The sequence below is a fragment of the Rhodamnia argentea genome, chromosome 3, assembly GCF_020921035.1.
Source record: "Rhodamnia argentea isolate NSW1041297 chromosome 3, ASM2092103v1, whole genome shotgun sequence".
NCBI classification, from domain to species: domain Eukaryota; kingdom Viridiplantae; phylum Streptophyta; class Magnoliopsida; order Myrtales; family Myrtaceae; genus Rhodamnia; species Rhodamnia argentea.
The window spans coordinates 25,447,117-25,468,519 of NC_063152.1; the positions used below are offsets into that span (position 1 = coordinate 25,447,117).

Below are 21,403 nucleotides of genomic sequence, written 5' to 3' on the forward strand. Positions count from 1 at the left end.
AGGAATAGCTTTTGCTTTTGATTCCGTTACTTCTTTCTAAACCTCGTCAACCAAACCCCACCCACCAAGTTTCCCGGCTCTCTCTGCATCCTCCAAACGATGCCGGAGCGGGAGCCTACCACGGTAACCGTGCTCTTATAAAGACATCCTGTGGTTGAATAGATGTGAATTCGACAGAGATAATCGCCCTGCAACTCCATGATTCACGGCAGGGAAAAGGATCGGATCGCGGTATTGCTTTTCCGTCCCCTAATAAGCTTATTCACAATGATAGATTGCTCGAAATTTTGAAGCACGCTTTCAAGCTATCATGTATCAGAGGAGGACCACTACGGCATGATCAAGTATTGGCTACTACCAAAGAACCTGCAAAAGCAATTATACGTGCAAATCCTATGTTAAATAGCCAGAATAGCGTTATAGGTTTGGTGAATCCGGTATATACATGCTCATACACTTCAGGTGAGGGAACAGTTTCGGAAAAGAATGGTCAGCTTGTGGGGAGACTCATAAACAAAATGGTAGAGGCAACATTCTTGACAATAGTGATAAACTCCTGCCGATTGATTTCGGCTTAAACCTTAAGTGAGTTTGGTATGCAGCATCTGATGGACTAAAATATTACCCACAACAAGATGCATCTAAGAGCTAAAAAAGGTCGATGACCAGATCGTACGTGCTCTTCAATGCGTACGATGAGTCGATCAACTCTCAGTTGGTGAAACCAACTTCACCAGATCCATTTAGGAAAGGGTTATTTTCCACTCAGAAAGGATGGCATGATGGTCATACATGCATCCAACAATATGCACTCACATTCCAGATGAAGCCTAGCTGCATCGATCCTTGATTCCTTGCGAAATGTACCTAATGTCTTTTACAGGCTGGCGAGAAAAAAAATATGGAGCATGTAATTCATGAGACCTCATCTTCAAAACACTAACACAGACTAGTCTGAAAACGGGAAGCAAATCATTAGGAATTACCAACCTGCTGGCATGAACAAAGGTAGAATTAATGTCGGGATTCAAGATGTCTACATGATTCTGACACCGTCTAATGAGAGATCACTTTCAGATAGTAGCTTCAGTTTCTGTAACACCAAGAATTAATGAGAAGCATCATAGGCTTTTCAGACTGATCAATAACTAAACAATTTTGCACTTGATAATCATCCGAAACTTCACATCAGGTTCTGCTAAAATGACCATCATGCACAAGCTGCTGTCTTCAAAACAACAGTTGTCCTCATCATCCTTAATCTTTCAAAGTTGTTATCGTGGATCAATCAAATTATAAGCACTACTTATCAGAAGATAACTTAGAGAGAACTTATAATGAGCTTAAGAAGTCTTCATCTGATTCCACACTAGTCAGGAAGATTTAGAAATTTGCAGTGCATTTTAAGATTTTACTGTATGTATTCTCTACAAGAAAAGCATGAAGGAAATTGCCATGTCACAAAATCCACTATTACTTTGTCTGAAATAATTCGATAATAAAAAGAGAGGCAGACAATATTACCGTCAGATACTGCGGGGGATCATCAAGACTAGTACAACCTAAGACGACTTCCCTCCTTAATTTTGTTGTTAGCTTATGACAAGCTCTTAGCTGAAAATTTGACCATCAAAAGCTCATGAGATAATATACCACTTACTGACAGACCATTCCCCTGGCAAATATTTGCATTGGAACTCCAAATGAGAATCATGTCAGGATGAAAGTTTACCTCAGATCGAGTTGCCCCACCTATCATAAACACAAAAATGCGTTGCCCCATCTTCCTGAAATCTGAAGAAGCATGCCTCAAGACTGAGTCACTGCAGAGAAGTAGAAGAGATGGTTACTGTACTAATATATATTAAACTCAAAACCCAAAAAAATTTGCTTTGTATTAGTCTATGAGTAGGAGTTTAAATGAACTACGCAGTTTCATTTGTATTTCAACATGTCTCGGACAATACCTGGAGACTGGATTGAAGATGTAGCTACAACTGGTTTAACACAATAATATGCAGGTGTAGCTTATATACTTTATATTGTCTCATGCTCGTCAAATGAGTGCTTGACTGAACAGAAGAAAACCCTTTCGATATGCAAATAAAGAGGTGAGGCTACCTTGAATATCCATCATCAGAATGTTGAGATTTTGCCCATGTGGCAGTGCGTCTGGATCTCATTGACTGAGCAGGAGCCTTCTTTTCTGCCTGAGGAACAGGAGCTTGACTTTTTCGTACTGATTTAGTGTTAGTACTAGTGACCTCTTGATTTGCTTGGGGATCGTTCATACAAGCATACTCACTCTTTGGCAATTCACCTTTGCTTAAGTTCTCAACAAGCTCCTGAAACATAGATAATACCACACGAAGCAATTTTTCTTAGTCCTTTTCTGGAGAAGCTGTAGTAAATAAACGACAATTTGGCATGGAATGATAGTGAAAGAAATGTATAATATAAGAATTTGATGTTGGAAAAAGATGCCCTGGCCATTCTATTTCTTCACCTAATGTACACTTTTTGCCCTGTTCATATTTTGAAGGAAAAAGTACAGGTGAAACAGGCATTAACAGAAACCTAATGATCTTTGAAACATCTCATTTTACCAACCATCTCAAAATTTTCTGCAATTTGGAAAAGAATGGTTTGTCTTATGTGTGAATGGGACTGCACACAGACGCATGTATGAGAGAGAGAGAGAGAGAGAGATGCATCCTGTGTTTTTACCTCAATGCCTGTTCTCTTCAAAAGTTTGGTCGATGCTGTCCTTTGGCGATCTATGTTACTATTTCCCTCACCCAGAGATTTTTTATAGTAGAATTAGCCGGCTGTGTGAACACACACATACACAATTTTTGTAACGATAGTTTCTCAATTTTCTGATGTTGCAAATATTTGTTTCTGAATTTTATGCTGCCATGTGGGATGTCCTTTAGCACTCATGTTATATCGATAGAAACAGCAATCCCCATCAACAGTACCAAATTTATACGAGACATCTGCCCTAAAAGTGCTGATATATAATCTAATGTAGTCTCCACAGCTGTTAGGTTCATCTTGCGTTTCAGATAATTAAAGACAGGGCAGTTAATGTATAAATTGAGATCAAGATTAAGCTTCAAGTCATGCAGAATCATGAGAAGGGTGTATCCTTCCACAAAAAGGTGCTGTGTAATGTTCCAACTATGTATCAAGAAGAATAAATTATACTGGAACCAATCTCAACCAGTAATATTACATCAGCAATTTAATGTGCCTTGGAGAGCTAGCTGAACTACTCAACAGCATTCAAGGAACAATACTTCACCAGAGTTGAACAGGAAGCCCGGTGACTTACTCTGGTATTATTTATAACACAATAGACAATGTCAATGTCAAGCAGTAGAAGATAAACTATTATCCTAGCAACATAAGACTTCTTGATATTCTGGCCATACCTCTATCATGGGGTAAAATCGAGAGAGTTGCCATGTCTCCTCGTCACCAGTTCGGTCCTTTCTTGCTGCACTTTTCGTCTATTTATCAAAAGATGGTCATCAAAACTTGGAACTTGCTAGTTGATCTACTGTGATAAAGTGAAGTTCTAGAATTTTAGTCAAAAGCGTCTCAACATTTTAAGTGATTACCTTTTGGCCATCAAATTTGAGTGAAAAACTGCCGCTCGAGCTTTTAGTTTCGGAAGATCCAACAAGCAATTTCATGTTACTAATGACCTTCATGTCCACAGGTGATAATTTAGCCAACTGATTCATGAACAAAGTAATTTTTTATTAGTTACTGCAGAACAATTTGTTTTAGCCATTTTGATTTTCTGCAGTTCATAAAGATACAGAGAGGTGAAGACTACAAAAACACTGCACCAATCATTCAAATAAAAAAAGATAAATTTGAGGCAGAACAATAATTAAGAGTATCATCTAAAGCAAGGGAAAACAGAAGATGATGACACGGGAGGTTCAAATTCTGTGTAATAAAATAGTTTTTGAATGCCAAAAATGTTGTATAGAGCCAAATGATCATAATTACCTAATCAAATACTTCTATAGTCTTACATGGTTGATGACATGGTGGAAATAATCAATCACAGTTTTGGGTGTACGCCTTACTTCATAAGATGTAATGTAGTCTAGGTATCATTTGGGAAATGTCATTGATCCAGTTGACGACGTTACTAGTAGACTAATAACATTCAAGTTACTTGGCACCTAACATCTGCATTATTTATTTTGTCTTATCCTCGTCATCTCACATTTATGAAGTGAAAATTCATGCGTCAAGGATGATATTTTTCCCTATTAAAGTGAAACTAACAAATCTGACTGAGCATTTCCCCTAACCAGCAAGGGATAAAGAGCACTGCTTATCACCAACCGAGCAAGATCCTACCTGTAAAAAGGATAATTATTCCTACGTCCTTCCCATAGGTTTGTCTTTCAAGAAAACCTATTTGAATTAGGTAAACTACAGGATTGAAGATGAGTAGGAAAATATGAAACAAAAATAAAATTGCAAATTGTTTTCAAAATTACCAGAACCAATTGCCAAAAATGAACAGTGAGTCAATGACATAATTTTAGAACGTGTTCTTGAAATTGCGATGCTTTGCACAACCGCAGAAAGTCCTTACACAATCTTGGCAGAAAATGAGCTCTGGGATAACTAAATGAAGCCATTCCTTTTCCGCAGTAAACAAGGTAGATCAAGAATTAACTAAAAGGATCTGGGATGGTACAACCAGTCATAAGTATCTACAAGGAATTAAGCTGCTTGTGAATAACTTCTCTCTCCACAATCAGGACCGATTCAGAAAGACTACTCTTGCAAAATTGGATCATCAAATAACTCCATAGAGCTAAACACCCGTGTCTGAAGACATCCTTCTCACAATGGTATTCCCCTATCCAAATCTACATAATAACTTTTCTCTTGTCTATGTGAAGTCATCATCCAAGGCTGGGAAGACAAATCTAGAGGATGCTATGCATCGATCACATATATCTAAATTCTCTTTTATACTTCCCTTCTAAGGTAATGCCTTACTAGAAACGATGTTGCTATTTGTCTTTTTATCTTGTTTCTTGATTAAGCATTTAAGAAAAGCAGCTGTTGAGCATGGTAGAAGGTTTCCATTCTTTGGATTTCCTGCAAAGATTGAGCTAATTAAATGTTAAATATAACTTTGGATTCCAATCACCTGCATTAGCTTTGAAGCTTTATCACCCTCAAACCTCTCAGGATATACAGTTGCATATATCATCAACAATCGCAGTTTATTTTCTGGAGTTGCATCCTGCATAGTTAAAAAACCTTCTCAAAGCAAGAAAATACACAAATGACATGTTATAGATAAGCTCTAAGCCTCAGAAAATCCATGTAATTGAGGTTAGCATGAAAAAACCTGCTTTGTCCTCAGAAAACTGATAACATCCTTAGCACCTGCATCTCCAAATACAAGATCCTGTTCCAATTGGCCAAGTTCCCTTAAACCTATTTCCCTGATCATTTTGTTGATTTTCCCAGCAATCTATATAATGACAGTTACAAACATAATCAGTACAAAATCAAAACCAGAAATGGTCTGTGTAAAGCCTGCCCCACCCAAAATGCAAGAGCATGCAAGCTATATTAACAAAATCATGACATAAGAGAGATCTATTCAGAAAAAAAGAGTAAAAGACTGACATTAACGGCTGTATAATTGCAAAAAAGAAAAGAAAAGGAAAGGTCAACGCACTCTCCCAAAAACCAAACTGCAATGCTTCCATTATTTCTCTTAATGTCAATAGAAACAAACCTCTACATGGAGGGAAAGCTTGTCAACTTGTTCGCCGTATTGAGGAAGTGCTTGAACAATTTTCTGCAGATCTCGTGTAGACAACTCGCTCCCATCTCTGCTTAAAGATAAGTTTTAATATAAGAAGTCCATGCAGCTGGTTTCCTTACGGTACCTCTCATACTTGTATTTCTATCACAAGTTCTAGTGATAAAACAAGTAAAGCTACACAAGTTATTTGGCCACACTGAAACGGAATTAAGCCCTGGTAATATTGAAATGTACTTTTTTTCCCCTCATCAAAGAAGGTTATAACTCAGCAGCAATATCACCATGAAAAATCAAGAGCACTAGTATGATATGATTTGTAAATAAAGAAATTGGTTGCATTCTTGTTACTTCTATGTTTCCAAGACCAAATGCTGATGCTGTGTTAGTGCCGCATTGGTGATTATACAATAATATATACCAGGTAACAGCAATTGAAGACTTTTCCGCTAACACAGTCATCATCATCCCTCGGAAAATGTTCCATACAAGCAATAGGAGCAAATCATAATACTACGCTGGAAGAACCATAAACAATAAATAAAATAATTAAGGAAATACTTGATACCTACCTGAGAATGCAATTAAAGAAGGTGATTAAGCTAAAAAAAGGATATGGAAACCAACCTCGAGCTCCTTTGGGCTTGTGCAGCTTTATTCTTGTTTACAAAGTTTGTCATCTTCTCATGTAATCTTTCACTAGCCTGATAAGTCACATAATTGGATTTGCATTGGTGATTAGAAATGGATTCAACGAAGTGAAAGATATGCCCAGCAAAGAAAAGTATAGGCATACATCTGCTATGTGTGAATGGCGGAGCTCTAGCCAGATTGGATCTTGATTCTCAAGAAGGGCCTCCTTCTTTTCAGGTTGACCTCCACTTTGGCTAGGAACCTGAAGCATATGTTATGTTTTCCAAATGTAAAATTAGGTGGAAGAGACATCAGATAAAACAATTTGTCAAGATGAGTAAGAAGTACCTCATACACATATTTGTTCCCATCCATATCTAGTAAATCATGGATCATAGCATCATAAGTCCATTCATGTATGACAGGAGCAATCTGAAATTGGCTCATATCTGATTAAAGAAAAAGAAGAAAGAAAAAAGTAGCCAACCAAATGTAGAGAAAAATACCAGATCAACAGATCTATCCAGGATGAGCAAGTCACATGTTTCCTTCTGTGGAAAATTGGGAATGGATTTGTATTTCATGAGACAGCTTGAAATGGCAGTGGCAAGCTTTGAAGGAACTAAATCACGAGCTTGAGGTGAGTCTTTTGCTTTACCCGCATGGTACCAAACATTTGGTAGCTCCTGAACAAACAAATGAAATATTTGATTTAAAAAAAAAAAACAAACAGCTCAAACAGAATTTGAAAGAATATATAAATTCTTCGTTGAACAATTGGTTGTCACACTTCAAAAATGTAGTTTGAAACAGGACTAGCTATTCCTGCTCTTTTGGCACGATGACCGCTGTGTCTCTTAACAGCCGTTCATGAATTATATGATGCAAAATTGACCTCTCCATCTTTAAGCATATTTAGTGGACTCCATTAACTATGGTGTAAGTCTGTTTTAACTAACTACTGAGAAGGCAAGCACAACCTACATTAGGCCAAAAAAAAACTAAGAAAATGCATTTAGATTAAAAGGGAGTTTCTAGCATTATGCAAATCCTGTTTGACACAGACGCGCCCATGATTGATCGCATGAGGATCATTTGGTTTTGGATAACCAGAAACACCAGAACAAACTTGTGATCTCTGTGAGAAAAAATCTAGATTTAAAACTTTGTCTTTTGCTAAAGAACCATAGAGAATTTTTGTTCATCAAAGTCAGAAAGCAAGAGAACGATAATAAGTTGGCAAAATCCTGAGCAGAACTTTAGATGCCAAAGTTTTTGTCGTTTTAGAAGCAAAGTATTTGGGAATTGCTTAATTTCCGTGACAGGTGGTAGTGATAAATGGAGGCCCTATCTTGATTCTTCTGCTTATTCTCATTGTTTTCTTTGTAATATTACTTTCTTAAATACTGAAGAGCAGAAAGCTGAAATGAAAATAGAAGCCAATGCCATGATCAAGCCACAGTTGTTAGACAATAACTGTCAAAACATAACATAGTTTATATCTTACATTCAAAGAAGCAAAAACTGTAGATATTCGAGTCGCCATCGTGTTTAAGCAAGCACTAAATGTCCGTGAATTCTCAACATTGTTCCCAAACAATTCTTCTAGTGCTCTCTCATGATCAGTGACAAAACCCTGCTCATTTCACATAGGAGGAGAAAAAAATGTCAACATGATCTCCAGAAGCATGGACAAAGGACTGCAATATATGTAGCAACCTGGGGAACAATATGATAATGTAGATTTTCAAAAATGATGATGACAATGTCCAAGAGAAAGACTAGACAATTCATACGGATTATCCATTGTGGTCAAGTAAATAAAAAACAATAGAAGAGAGCATTAATCTTGCATAATGAAAGGAAAAAACAAGGAGAGGATAAGGCAACCAGTACTTACTCTAAATGTACTTAAAAAAAAAATCAAAATTCACAGAAAATTTCTTAGCATCATCAATCCACAAAAAAGGAGAAGGGATAGAATAAAAATCAACCCAGATCTGGAAGATGGACTGGCATTGTTGATACTCAAAGCAGATCCATGACAATACTTTCTGGTGAAAAGAAAAAATGCATAGGATAGAAGAAAACAACCTATATTTGAAAAGTGAATGATATACCAAAGACATCCCCAATGGAAAATATGGAAAATGACACAGATATGCCCTCTGGCTAATGAAACAAGGACGTGCACAAACCTTTCTGGATGATGGCCGAACATAAGCGCATCATTGTTTATAATTACGCTAAAAGGGCAAGAACATCTTTCAATTTAATACATACGAGAATGTCTTGCAAATAGGACTGGATGCATCTCCAGCAGATTCATCCCCCTAGAAAAGAACCAAACGATGTAAGACATTAAGTACCTGACTGTCCATGGGAAAGTACTCCAAGTTCACCTGCAGATTCATGACCAAACAAATAAACCCACATAGGACGTTATCGACACATTATATACAGCAGGTTTCCTGTGTAGTGGTAATATAAAATACCTCTCTCAATGCGCCTATTCTTGGAAGCACACTAGTATCACACTTTATGTGATTAATCAACTCCTTAGGGACTGGTGAACTGAAAAACAGGAATGCCCTGAAAGAAAGGGAAAGGCATTAAGGAATACTAGAATATGGATAGGCTGAGTTTCCAGCTTTAGCGTTAAAATGAGGATAATATTCTAGTATGGCTGTATTTAACATGGAAAGGAAATGGTCACGTACTTCTTATATAGGGGCACCCTTCCAGACATGTCTGACAAGAACATAATTACACTGCAACTAGCAAAAGATAACGTTAAAAAACGTCCTCAACCCGATCAGCAGTGTAACAAATGAATGGGAAAGGGAAAGATAAGAAAAACAAAAGGCTCTACCAGACAAAGGGGTAAAGTTACAAATTACACGGTTGAAGTTAACATTAATTGAATCGCCATAAAAGCTTAAAAGGTCTCAATGACAATGCTAAATTAGAAATTTTATGTTAGAGATTTGCTACAATATCCTACATACCGCTTAACATGTAGTTCCCCTCTACAAATAGTAAGGCTTGTGCCACTTGTCTAGGCAGTAAATATATGTAGTCTCCCCCAAGCTTTTGGATTGGACTAAATTGGTAATAATGGAAAAGTGACACTTGATTCCTTATGTGTTAGAAATAAACTCTAGGAACAAACCTAAAAGCTGACAGTGATGAACTTCAAAATTTCTATGACAATATGTTACGATGATATACATAGAGAACAATATTTAGGTTCACCATACTGCGGGTACACGAAAGATTCAAGTTGCATAGGGTGGATAATCTTCTGGCCTTAGAGAACATAACTAATGCTAAAGACTCTAGTGAATGGTGATCAAATCGTGATCATTTCACTCACCGGTTAGTAAACATCAATGCACAAACAAGATCCCATCGTGTTAAAAATATACAAAACAGAAAGTTGACACTTGAGACAGTAATTGCAAGAGTTTCAGAATATAACCAGGTCAGCTGCGACCAGCGTCAAGATTTCGGATTACAACAGGTTAAGAGCCAGATGAGAAGAGTCATGTTTTAGCTGAAATAATTTGAACCACATGTCTCCAGTTCCTTTGAAGGAGCAGATAATTTTCTGGATGTTAAGTGAAATACCAAGCTCTTTAAAGAGTGGCGCATCAGTTCATCCTTATCTGACTCATACTTTTCATTAACTTCTCATCAAGTAGAGATCAATAGTGGAAATTCAGTAAGCCACAATCCTAAGAGAAGATAATCGAAAATGTAGATATTACAGCACATTCCGTGGCACTTCAAGCAATGCATCTGCATGTTATGATGGATGGGCAAAATTTATGAGCCAAAAAAGGAGAAAATACTTCTCTTTTGATGGCTGGACGAAGTAAATAGCATCCATGGATGGCAACGGTTGTCTTCTGCGGAAGAGATCTTCCACCACTGGAGGAAGCCAGAATATGAAACACTTTAATGCATTGTGATGGAGTTACTAATAATTGTTGAAAGGAGCAAAAACATGTACTTTAAACAGCCATTGACTCGATATTTAGCATTCTGGTCATAATTAATTACAGTTGTGAAGAGAAGTTGATGTCTTGGACTCTCTTTTATCTAATTCAGGCCAATGTGCACTATCCAGAAAAAAGAGAGGTGTAACTGGAGAGTAAAGCACTGAGAAAGTAAAGCAAGCATATTTTGCTTTATGCTTACAAGAAATGCCTTGATCTGTGATATCCGCCATTTTACATGAAGCTGACATCACCTTAAGTGTAACTTTGTCCATGATGAGTACCTGAAAAAGGTCACTCAAAGTTGACAAGAATAATCCACAAATGGAAGAACTTTGGAACAACAAGCAGTTCTATAACAAAAAACAGAAAAACGTGCGAAGCACATTGATGAAGGTCGACAGAAGGAAGCAAATTTCCGGCTAGGTGAATTAGACATGAATTGATTTTTAGAGGAATATAATGGGCAGCGCAATGACCAATCCAAGACAATAATTTCTCTGAAAATGATCAGTAACACACTTTGCTCCTGCGATCTAAATCCCAAAAACTCAATTGCTAAGTCTCTACACGCAAAGATGCTGGCAGACTATTCTCACATCTGATAAGATAATAACTTACCAAAATGAGCATATGCCACTGGTAAAAATAACTTTAACTTAAGTCATGGGATTTTTCCAAGTGCTGCCACTTTTAGATGGTCCAGGAGCATAGAGGAAATCTCAGCAAAGCTTGCACCCTATGGTAATTTAGGCATCAATTTGTTTTCAATCTTACTTTCCTAGTTCATTTACTTCTGACACATGCCTGTTTGTTAGTGAAAATAAGTCTCCACATGCTGCATTGAGCTTCTTGCTTGAATGAGTCAACAATAACCCTATAAAATGTTTTTTGCTAAGCAACTCAAGTGAGTAGCAATATGAAGTGCAAGGGCAAAAACTGCACAAATAATCTAGAAGGAAAGCAACTTGGGAGCCTCAGGAAAACGCTCCTGTATTATGAGGCTCTTCTTCACTTGTTCCTTTTCTGGGCAAATAGCATCACCTTTTCTGGTCACGAGAAAAGCATCAGAACAATTGAAAAATGATCTCAGTCACCATTTCCACTGCGGGCAACTTTTTCTTCAGCAACTTCAACACACAGAGGGGAGACCTTTTCGATTCTTTCTGGATAAATTGTAGAAAACAATGCCCACTGAATTTACATTCTTGGTAAATTCAATACGATACATGTAAACGTGGGTGGCCTTTCTTGATCCAAATCAATGATTGCAAAAATTTAGACGGACTGATACTGGGGAAATGGCATTTCCTACTTTTCATTAATTTGGAGCCTATGAAAGCTCTGGTCGGGGAACTCTTTTCCCCTTGATAGCTTTCTCTCTCCCTTTGATTTCTCAGGACCTGTTATGCTTATACATTTCAGGCATTTTCCTCCTACTTAAGCGACAAGGACCACAGTCACCAAAGCAATACAAAGAGCACTTGATCAAGCTGATTTACATGGAAATGGTTCGCATAGATCTGCATAACAAACCTCTACTACATTAACGTACCTTCCAAGTCGATTTTGAATCCCCTGTTTTCGCAGATCCAAGCATTTCATTGAGCAGACCTAAATGCATGCAAACCAAAAGCGAAACGTAAAACTCACCGAAACGCAAACAAGCCGCCAAATTTGGCAACATTGACCAGAATACAGCTTGAACTTAAAGAGGTGATTGAAAAATCTTCGGAGTTCTTCCGCTCGTTTTCGTCTCTCCTACCGATCAGAGAGAGAGAGAGAGAGAGAGAGAGAGAGAGCTCACGGTCACGGCTGATTTGGCCGAAGGTTTTGTACTCTCCGCCGTGAGAGGACAGCTCCGAATCGGAGAAAGACATTGCCGAAGCGCGCTGCGAGCTCGGAGCCCGCACGTCCAACAGCGATAATGGATGGGAGAGAGAGAGAGAGAGAGCAAGCGCGCTCGCTGACGAGAACGATGGAGAAGGAAATGAAGGAGCAGGAGGTATGGCCGTTACGGCCCGCGACGAGAATTTCGCTCGCTTTTTGAATGAGGAGGGGCAAAATAGATCGCCCTTAAAATAACTAGTCCAAAAAAGAAAAGAAAAAAGATAAAGGAAAATAAAAAGAGCACGTGTCCATGTAATAATAAGGAAATTACCTCAAACTCCCGCATGAAAATCTCACAGAATGACCATGCCAGCTAAAAATAAAAATAAATCAAAATTATATATCGCTCTATAAAATATATTATTCTTTGTTTTTTTGTTCGGAATAAAAAATACATTATTCTAATAAGGGTTAATACCATAAAAAATTCTAAATCGATACATCTATGATAAATTTATCTTCAATTATTTTTTTTACCACAAAAAACCCCAAACCGTTACACCCGTGATAAATTTACCCCAAACCGGTATAGCCATGGCAAATTTACCATACATTAGTTTATGTTAAATTTTACTATCAAATTGTTGAATTGGATGATGCGTGGCAATTGTCGGGTGTATACGTCGCCCTCTGTTTGTTACATGTGTATCAATTTGGGATTTTTCATGGTATTAACTCAATTTAATGGAAACTAATAGATGGTAAATTTGTCACATGTATACCGGCATGAGATTTTTTGTGGTAAAAAAATTATTTTTGGGCAAATTTCATAGATGTACCAATTTATAATTTTTTATGGTAAAAAAATAGTTTGAGGTGAATTTATCACAAGTGTATCGGTTTGTGATTTTTGATAGTAAAAAAAATAGTTTTGGGTAGATTTGTCACATGTGTATCAATTTGGGATTTTTCATTATATTAACCCTAATAATAATACAAAGGACGACACTATTTTCACCCTCATTTTGGCTAAGGCACTCATCTTTTTAATCAATATATCGAAATGCAATTCTCCCTTTTATTTTTTTTTTTTCAACGTAACCTACATAACTACCTTTACTTCTTTGGTCCCTCTTAAATATCAATTTCACAATATAAGTGTTAAATTACACCCAATAAAATATCATTCTATAATGCATCATGTTATCATTTTTCCTAGAGAAGGTCGTTATTTTTAATTTATAATCTCATGCTTTTAATTAGAAAATTTATATAAAAGGTTAGAAACTTCTAGTTATAACAGCTTATAAATATACCGTTAATTATCTATTTTTTATGAAATAATTTGAAGAAAAATTTATTTCAAATTTTGAAAATTTAAATTGAATCTAATTATCAAGCAGATTTTGACCTCGTGAGTAATTTTCAAAAATAGATTTGTAGGTTTGTAAAGTTAAACATCGCTTATTTGTGCTTTCTTTTGTGCTTTTCACATTTTAATATGGATTGCAAGATGGGGTTGAAAATTTGTTTACACATGCTGCACTTTCAAACTCACGTGAGATTGAATTTATAATCAATATTTATTCCTATCTTTATAGTAGGAGTTGAACAACACGAAGTTCATGTTTTTTTTTCTTTATGTGTTTATCCTTTGTTAATATATATCTAAATGTAAATATGCTTGACATTTTATTATGCTTTTAACAAATTAATATTTTCTATTTTTTGATCAAGACCGGCTAAAGATTAAACTGAATTTTAATTTTCAACTTTGAAATGCAGTTTCACTCACACTATTAAAAAAAAAAGCCAATTATTTGTGTGTTCATAAGTTGTCATACATAAAAGTTTCTTGACAATAAAATTATGAGACCTAAATTAAGATTGACAACATTCTCTAAGAAAAATTAAAATAAGATATGGTAAATTAATATCTTGATGGGTGTAATAGAGTATTTGTATTGTCAAATTAATGACCGCTGAAAATAAATGCAGTTTTGTGGATTATCCTAATAAAAAAAGAGACAATATATTAAAGAAAGAGGAGGGTATTTCAGTAAATTAACTAGAAAAGAGGGGTGCTTTAGCCAAAATGGAGGTGGAAATAGCGTTTTCCTAATACAAATTGTAAACAAAATTATCATGCCATACAATGTAGATTCTAATTTCAAGTAACCCTTTTTTTACCGTACCATAATTTAGTATATTTCCTAAAATAAATCAAATCGCACTCAATCTTTCCTCTATGATAATCATCTTCCTAGTTTCGGACAAAACTTGATTATAGAGTCGACGCGATATTTTCGTGGTCTATTCTTTACAATTTATTGGCTTTCCTTAATTTTGTCCGGTCATTTTTGGAAAGTAATTTCTTTTTTTCTTTTTTTTGTCGGAAACTTTTGAAAATTTAAAAATTAATTTCGTAAACCAATCTTAAAAAGAGAAAAAGAAAAAAGAATCTTTTAGAAACTATGAAGAAAGCTTGGAGAAGTGAAGAATCAGGGACTCCAACGTTTGTGTTATGTTTGAAGTTGGCCAGTGTCAAGAAGGCTAAAAGAAGTTTAACGTTGAGCACTTTCATCAACTCCCTCAACAACCCAACTCCAATGTTTTCTCTTTCTTCTTCTTCTCGCATCTTCCCGCCCCGTCATGCAACCGTCGCGCCGCCACCACCACCGAGTACTCCGGCCGCCATTCATTGAGTACTATGTGACATTGAACTTTTGCCAAAATTGAGAATCTAAATTAGTTTGGCAAACTATTATCGGATGTTAAGCGATATTGAGTATTTAAAATAATCCGATTGCATTATGTTATCTCATTATGTAATCCAATCTTAGAGTACCCGGCAACATGGATGGTGCATATTCACAAGGAACCTATTGTGCAAATAATGCCGTCCAAAATTGATCTCTTACTCTTCATCTAAAATAGAGCAAATTCATTAACAAATTCGTTTAAGGCAAACTTTGTGATGAACATAAAACTTGGTGAATTATCCTTAAGAGTTCTATAGCTTATGCACCTTCACTCCATGTGCATAGCCTAGACATATGCATATTCATGCCCCTAGTTTTAGTGCACCAAGACTCATACGAGCATTTGTAGGGCAAACCAAACACTCTTAGCCTGGTAAAATTAGCCGGCTTATCTGATCACGTTTCCTTAACAGCGTGCTCTCTCTAAAATAATTTTGTTCATCGGTTCTTTAACTCCATTCAGTTTTAGTGTGTTGACAATAATGTGGTGTTCCATTATGCCTTCCTCTGTGCAAAATTGGTCAAGCACATCAGAATACAACCCAACCCTTTATCACTTGTCAGACACATGATCTTCCTTCCTATCTTCTTTCAATCATCATCTTATACGACTTGAACTGACTAAGGGCCTGTTTGGTTCAGGATTTGGCCAAGGGACTTTGAGCAAATGCAAATACCTTTGGGCCAAAGGGGTTTAGTGAAATGCAAATACCCTTTGGTAAGCTGTAATTGAAAAATGCATTTGGATGTAACTTTGGAGAAAATGTTGTTTGGTAAATTTTTAAAGGGTTAATACCATGAAAAACCCTAAACTGGTACACCTGTGACAAATTTACCTAAATTATTTTTTTGACCCGAAAAACCCAAAGTAATTGACAAATTTCCCAAACTTTTTTTGGCACAAAATCCTAAACTGGTATATCTTGACAAATTTACCATAAACTAATTCTTTTGACCACGAAATACCTAAACTGATAATGTGACAAATTTACCCGGTTAAATTGATTTAATATCACGAAAAATCTCAAATTGATAAATGCGTGACAAGCGGATGGTAAACTCCATGCTTGGTATATGTCAACGTCACGTGTCACCAAATCAACGGTTTGTGGTTAAATTTAACTAAAATTAACGGAGGGTAAATTTGTACATGTGTACCGGTTTAGGGTAAATTTGTCTGGTATAGGTTTGGAGTTTTATGTGGTCAAAAAAAATAATTTGGGGTTAATTTGTGTTGGTTGTATTAACCCATTTTTAAATGTGGAAAGTCCTTTGGTATTTCATATTTTTTAACTTTAATCTTTTTAAAATTAGGAAAAAAGGCTGAATTTTTATATTTTCTCCTTAAAATTAGGAAAATATGATTACATAATTCATTGAGGATAGAAATAAGTTTTCCTCTAAAAATTACAAGCCTATTTAATTATTAACTAAACCCATTGCTATTTCATCTCGTAAACGTGCCTATCGGAGGATGCATTAGTATTTGAAGAACTAGCCCATCATCTAGGTGTGCAATCAACTGAATATCCATACTCGAGATCCAAATCGGCATCTTCAAAATCCATATCCTTCATGGCATTTCTCGTATATAATTGTGCAAAGCCATTGTCGCTATGACAATTTGCACTTGCTTCTCATACGGATAACTTGGCATTTTTTAGAATATGCCACTTCATCTCCAATACGCCAAGGCTCTCTCAATTTCGACCGTAGCGATGAATGAGCATGGTTGAACACTTCTTGATATTTGTAGGTGAAGGACCTTGTCGAAATTCGGCAAATGATATCTCACTTGTCTATATGGCCCCAAATAACCAGTGGGATTTGGATAACCAACATCCACTAAATAATATTTACCTACACAAATATAACGTAGATGTAATTAACATGTCACATAGATAATAATTTGATAGGGACATGAAGTTGATAAACCATTGACTAATGAACCTGGAGGAGGATGGGGGAAAGTGTGCATCCGTCTTCAACGGCTTCATGGAAGACACGGGTATCATGAGCTTGTCCTTCCCAACCGGCAAAAACATAGATAAATTCCATGTTAAAATTACATATGGCCAACACGTTTTGAGTTGTCGCTCCTTTTCACCCAATAAAACGAATTTGATCATACGTAGGTATCACCGCTGGGATATGAGTACCATCTATAGTTCCAATGCAATGCTAGAACAAATAACACATATATTACTTGATTTACATTAAGGTTTGATTTTTTTTATTGTAAAATGTTAAATTACCTTAAAATATGGATAGAATCGTCGATCTTTCTTGATCTTCTCTCGAACTTCTCGAAATTTTCGATCGGTTGGTTGGATCAAATCCTTTGCCATATCACATACTTTATCTAAAACTAAGCTAAAGTGCCTACTAATGGTTTCTCCCGAGCGTTGAAAGCGCTCTCGTGCTAACCTATTACCCGCATTGTGTCCCAATATATAAAGAAACATTCCAACCATTTCTGCAACGTCGGTATTCCTTTCAAGCCATAGCGTGTCACTAAGTCATGCGTCAAATTGTTAAATACAGATCTATGCATTCGAAACATATTATAGCACCTAATCGGATTAGCATCTTCGGCCATCAACTTTTTTAACCATGCATAACCTGTATATGATGAAGTCATGCAAGGTTGTTTACAAACGTACATCGCTTGACAAGCAATAGCAGCTTGAGTTTGTGAGAATATCCAAAAATTGTCTTCCTCCTCTTTACGTTTTTGCCTTTCGGGAGAATCCATAGCTGAAATTAGACAAATTTTCCTAGTTCTCATAATGGACGGGGAAGGGACAAAAGAAATGATAAATAAAAAAATTGGATTTACACAAGCATGAGAAAAGATGTACCCAAGAAGGAGTAATAAGAACTCCCTTCAAATTGCTGATTTTTCCCGATTTCGCTGGAGCGAGAGAACGGAAAGCATAGGAGATAGGAGACTTTGTTGTAAAAGTGAAAGTGGGGGAGGATGCTGTTGTAACGAACAAATAATGGGTCAAAATGGACGATCTTATTATCATGGCGAGAGTTGATAATTGTCAAACCTGGTATTTAAGACAACTCGCCAATTATTTATTACTTTGGGAAATAGACATCCGTTCATCCAACCAAGTATAGAGAAAGATCTTTAGAAAAACAGAAGATTTTGCAACCTTCCCAAAGAATAAAGGGGACAAAAGTCAATCAATTACATGGCAATGTTCTCTATTTTGGATAAAATCCCGAGAAGCTCGGTTGCAAGATGCGACCGCCTTTCGGTGCCTTCCTACATCATTGATGAAGCTCTTTTCTCCATTATCAGGGCGCAAAGTTATTGTACATACCATACTTCAAGATAATAAATGCCACTAATGCTTGACTCATCAAAGAAGGGTAAACATATATCTGCCACCTTTAAGATAGATTTGTAGCCTTGGGAGGAGCTTTACGTTTCCTACCAGAGATATCTGCCACATTCAAGACTCATTTCAATTATCAGCCACATTTAAGATCCATTTGCAATCTACGTAGAAAGTAGCTCAATAGGTCATTGCAAAACAACAACACCGACAAGTCGTGCCTTCAACTCAGGGGAAAAAAAAAACAAAATGCTGAGTTAAAAACCATAGTTGGTGTTGACACTAGTGAATGCTAATTGGTGAATATAAGATTATATCAATGTCTTAGCAAGTTGAACCTTTAATAAGATGCGAGCAACGATTTGGGAGCTCATCTTTTCAGGTTCAAACTACAAAGATAGGGCAACATCAACGGTCCAATAGCGATATAAAACTACAAGAAGCAAATCAAGACAAGATAGCTAATCAAATCATCGGCCTAAAAGTTCAAAGCTAGAATCACGGCACCATCGGCATGAATTCACATTGGCAAAAAGAATCAGCAATTATCATGGTAGTAACTTTGGCATTACTTGATAAAGGCGAAGGAGGCAGAGATTTGCATCCAAGTTGTAGGTCCGTGAAGAAACCCGCCAAATGCAACACCAATTAGCATTCACTAGTGTCACACCAATTAACAAAATGCTAGTGTCAACATCAATTAGTTGTGACTTTCAGAAGTAGCTCATCCATGTTAAAAACCCTTCACCTCATCCATCTTTGTCATGGAGAATTCTTTTTTCCCCACTTAGAAGTTTTTCAATGAAATTGAGTACGTAGAGCATTAGGGGGAATCATAATAAGGAGATATCATGCTTTTACAATTGAATAAACATAGCCCTCGCGCATTAAACAAAGTAACGAGGAAACAATTTTTACATTAAAAACAAACAATACACATTGGGTTCACACATAAACCAAATAAAAATCTCACAACAAAATAAAATAGCAATAGTCAAGAGTACAAATAAGATGCTACAATATCCTAGATATTACTAAGCTCGTCCATCTCAAACTTGAGATACTTGACTCTTAGTGCATCACTGTTCAAGCTCATGAAGACTTGCCAATTGTCTTTCTTTTCCTTGAAATGTTTTATTGCGAAAAAGTATAACTTTTCATCTTGCACAATCTCGGGAATGGAATCCACCAATTGCATGAGGTCCTTGTAAGGACCAAATCCGTAATCTGGTTGACATGTGGAATTGCTCCTACTTTCAACGGTAGAAACCATCCTTTCAATTTGGTTTCCAAGCTGTTGTTGTGGCGTCATTCTCTTCTCTTTCTTTCCCCGAGCTTGCCTCGTTGAAGTCCGCATCACTCTTTTATGGGTTTGAGTTGCATTTTGTTCAACAACATTTTCACAACCTTCGGACTCTAAAATCTCATCAGGAGATACATCAACATCGGCGATATTAGGTTGTGTGGCATCAACATCCTCCTCAATACGTAAACCTTGTCCGGGATTCCATGTGATTCCTCCTGTATCTGAACATTCTAGATGCATATCAAAATCGGGATGTATGCCTTTCGTCCTAAAAGGCTTAAACCTATAATCAGCTTGTTATAATGATAAGAGTATTTCAATAAGTTGTGTCAATGACATTCAATTTAGCAGAAAAATAAAAGAGGAAGTGATACGAACCTTAATTTTATCATCCCACCATTTATCGGTCGCAGCTATGATTTTCTTCTTGTCATCCCATCCTAGTCCTGTTTCACTATAAATCAATGTTCTCCATCTTTTCCATTCTTCATTGAGATTATCCCACTTGCTCTTCATTTGAATTTTGTTATATTTTTTACTGTTAGTTCTTGAACTTGTTAATTATATTGCCCATCCATCTCTCTTGTTGCTTTGGGACGATTGCCTTTTTCGATTTCCTCAATGCACAACTTACAAAATATGTTCACATCTTCGGCGGTCCAAATTGCTTTTTCCTTTGATGAACTTGCCATCTTTTAATACTGTGAACATAAACACAATTGAGAGGGCCAAAAGAAAATATATGAAACCAGCAAAACAAATAAGATAGAGCACACCTCATATAAGTAGTCAAGTCAAAAGCAATCAAGCCTCAATCACCTATCCCACTAGATAGCAACTAGTTTTCTTAAATGGTCGGGCCATATATTAGAGTGGATTGCACCGTTGAATTCAAAGTACCATTGGCCTTAACCTCGCTTTGGCATGTTCGTTAAAGGAAGAGACTATAGCACACTAGCCATGCACACTTCTTGCCAATGGGACATTGGAATCAACCAAAAAAAAAAAACTAAAACTGAAATTGAAATTACTCTAAAGATTTGTTGCGGGCATCAATAATCCCACCCAAATAAGAAAACTAAATTCCTCTCGAATTGCTAATTTTCATTGACTTAACTACTACCAAAGTATCCACCAAAACAAAACTCGGCTCTTACAATGTTGACATGATTTCTTTTTGGCTTTTAACAGGGTTTCTATGGACCTCTACTTTCTATGCCATGAGAACGCCAATTCAAATGCACGAGTGACATATCTCTGGTAACTTATTTGCAAAATTGTTCTCGTAGATCAAAGGGTAATCAACGATAAGAGTCCATAGCACTAGGAAATTCAAAATTCATAATAGAAACAATTCCAGGCACTCATTTTACTATCATGGACATTTGATCACAGCTTGAACATATATTAATAAGGTTACGTTATGGAGCATGTAGGGAAGCCTTGTGGCGACCATAATCTTATTATTTCTACGGTTTATGAGCAATCTCGATTTCTTAATCGGATTATATTTTGTAATGCTTTCCAATTAGTTTAACTAACAAATAATTACCGGACTTTGGTAAGCTCCTAGAGCAAAGGTTTTGAGATGGAGATTGTGTTTGCGGTTTTCTTTTGAATAGTTTTTGTAGTGCGTTGATCATATAGCACTTTCGGTAGGTGCAAACTTGTATGGGAGGGAAACTCAAATGGCTACTAGA

The 21,403-nt window shown here is 36.4% G+C and overlaps 1 protein-coding gene across 1 annotated transcript; it reads right to left on the reverse strand.

The window, feature by feature from the left end:
- Window positions 1–396: 396 nt before the first annotated feature.
- On the reverse strand, window positions 397–12,488 carry LOC115756400 (protein transport Sec1a-like). The gene is made up of 22 exons (XM_030696154.2): window positions 12,263–12,488; window positions 12,011–12,069; window positions 10,658–10,739; window positions 10,309–10,387; window positions 9,175–9,225; window positions 8,950–9,046; window positions 8,824–8,856; window positions 7,962–8,090; window positions 6,961–7,140; window positions 6,803–6,886; window positions 6,618–6,716; window positions 6,449–6,525; window positions 5,795–5,891; window positions 5,399–5,524; window positions 5,195–5,290; window positions 3,627–3,743; window positions 3,438–3,515; window positions 2,122–2,345; window positions 1,733–1,823; window positions 1,525–1,614; window positions 991–1,093; window positions 397–884 (listed from the first exon to the last, which is right to left on the reverse strand). Exons 1-21 carry the CDS (start codon window positions 12,333–12,335, stop codon window positions 1,037–1,039), a joined length of 2,019 nt encoding a protein of 672 aa, XP_030552014.1. The 5' UTR covers window positions 12,336–12,488; the 3' UTR covers window positions 397–884; window positions 991–1,036.
- Window positions 12,489–21,403: the final 8,915 nt, after the last annotated feature.

Coding starts and splice junctions, on each gene's coding strand:
- LOC115756400 (XM_030696154.2), bottom strand. CDS start 12,335: ATGTCTTTCTCCGATTCGGAGCTGTCCTCTCACGGCGGAGAGTACAAA. Junction 3,744..5,194: donor AAGCTTCAAAGCTAATGCAG/GTGATTGGAATC, acceptor TTCATGAATCAG/TTGGCTAAATTATCACCTGT. Junction 1,824..2,121: donor TCTGATGATGGATATTCAAG/GTAGCCTCACCT, acceptor ACTTCTCTGCAG/TGACTCAGTCTTGAGGCATG.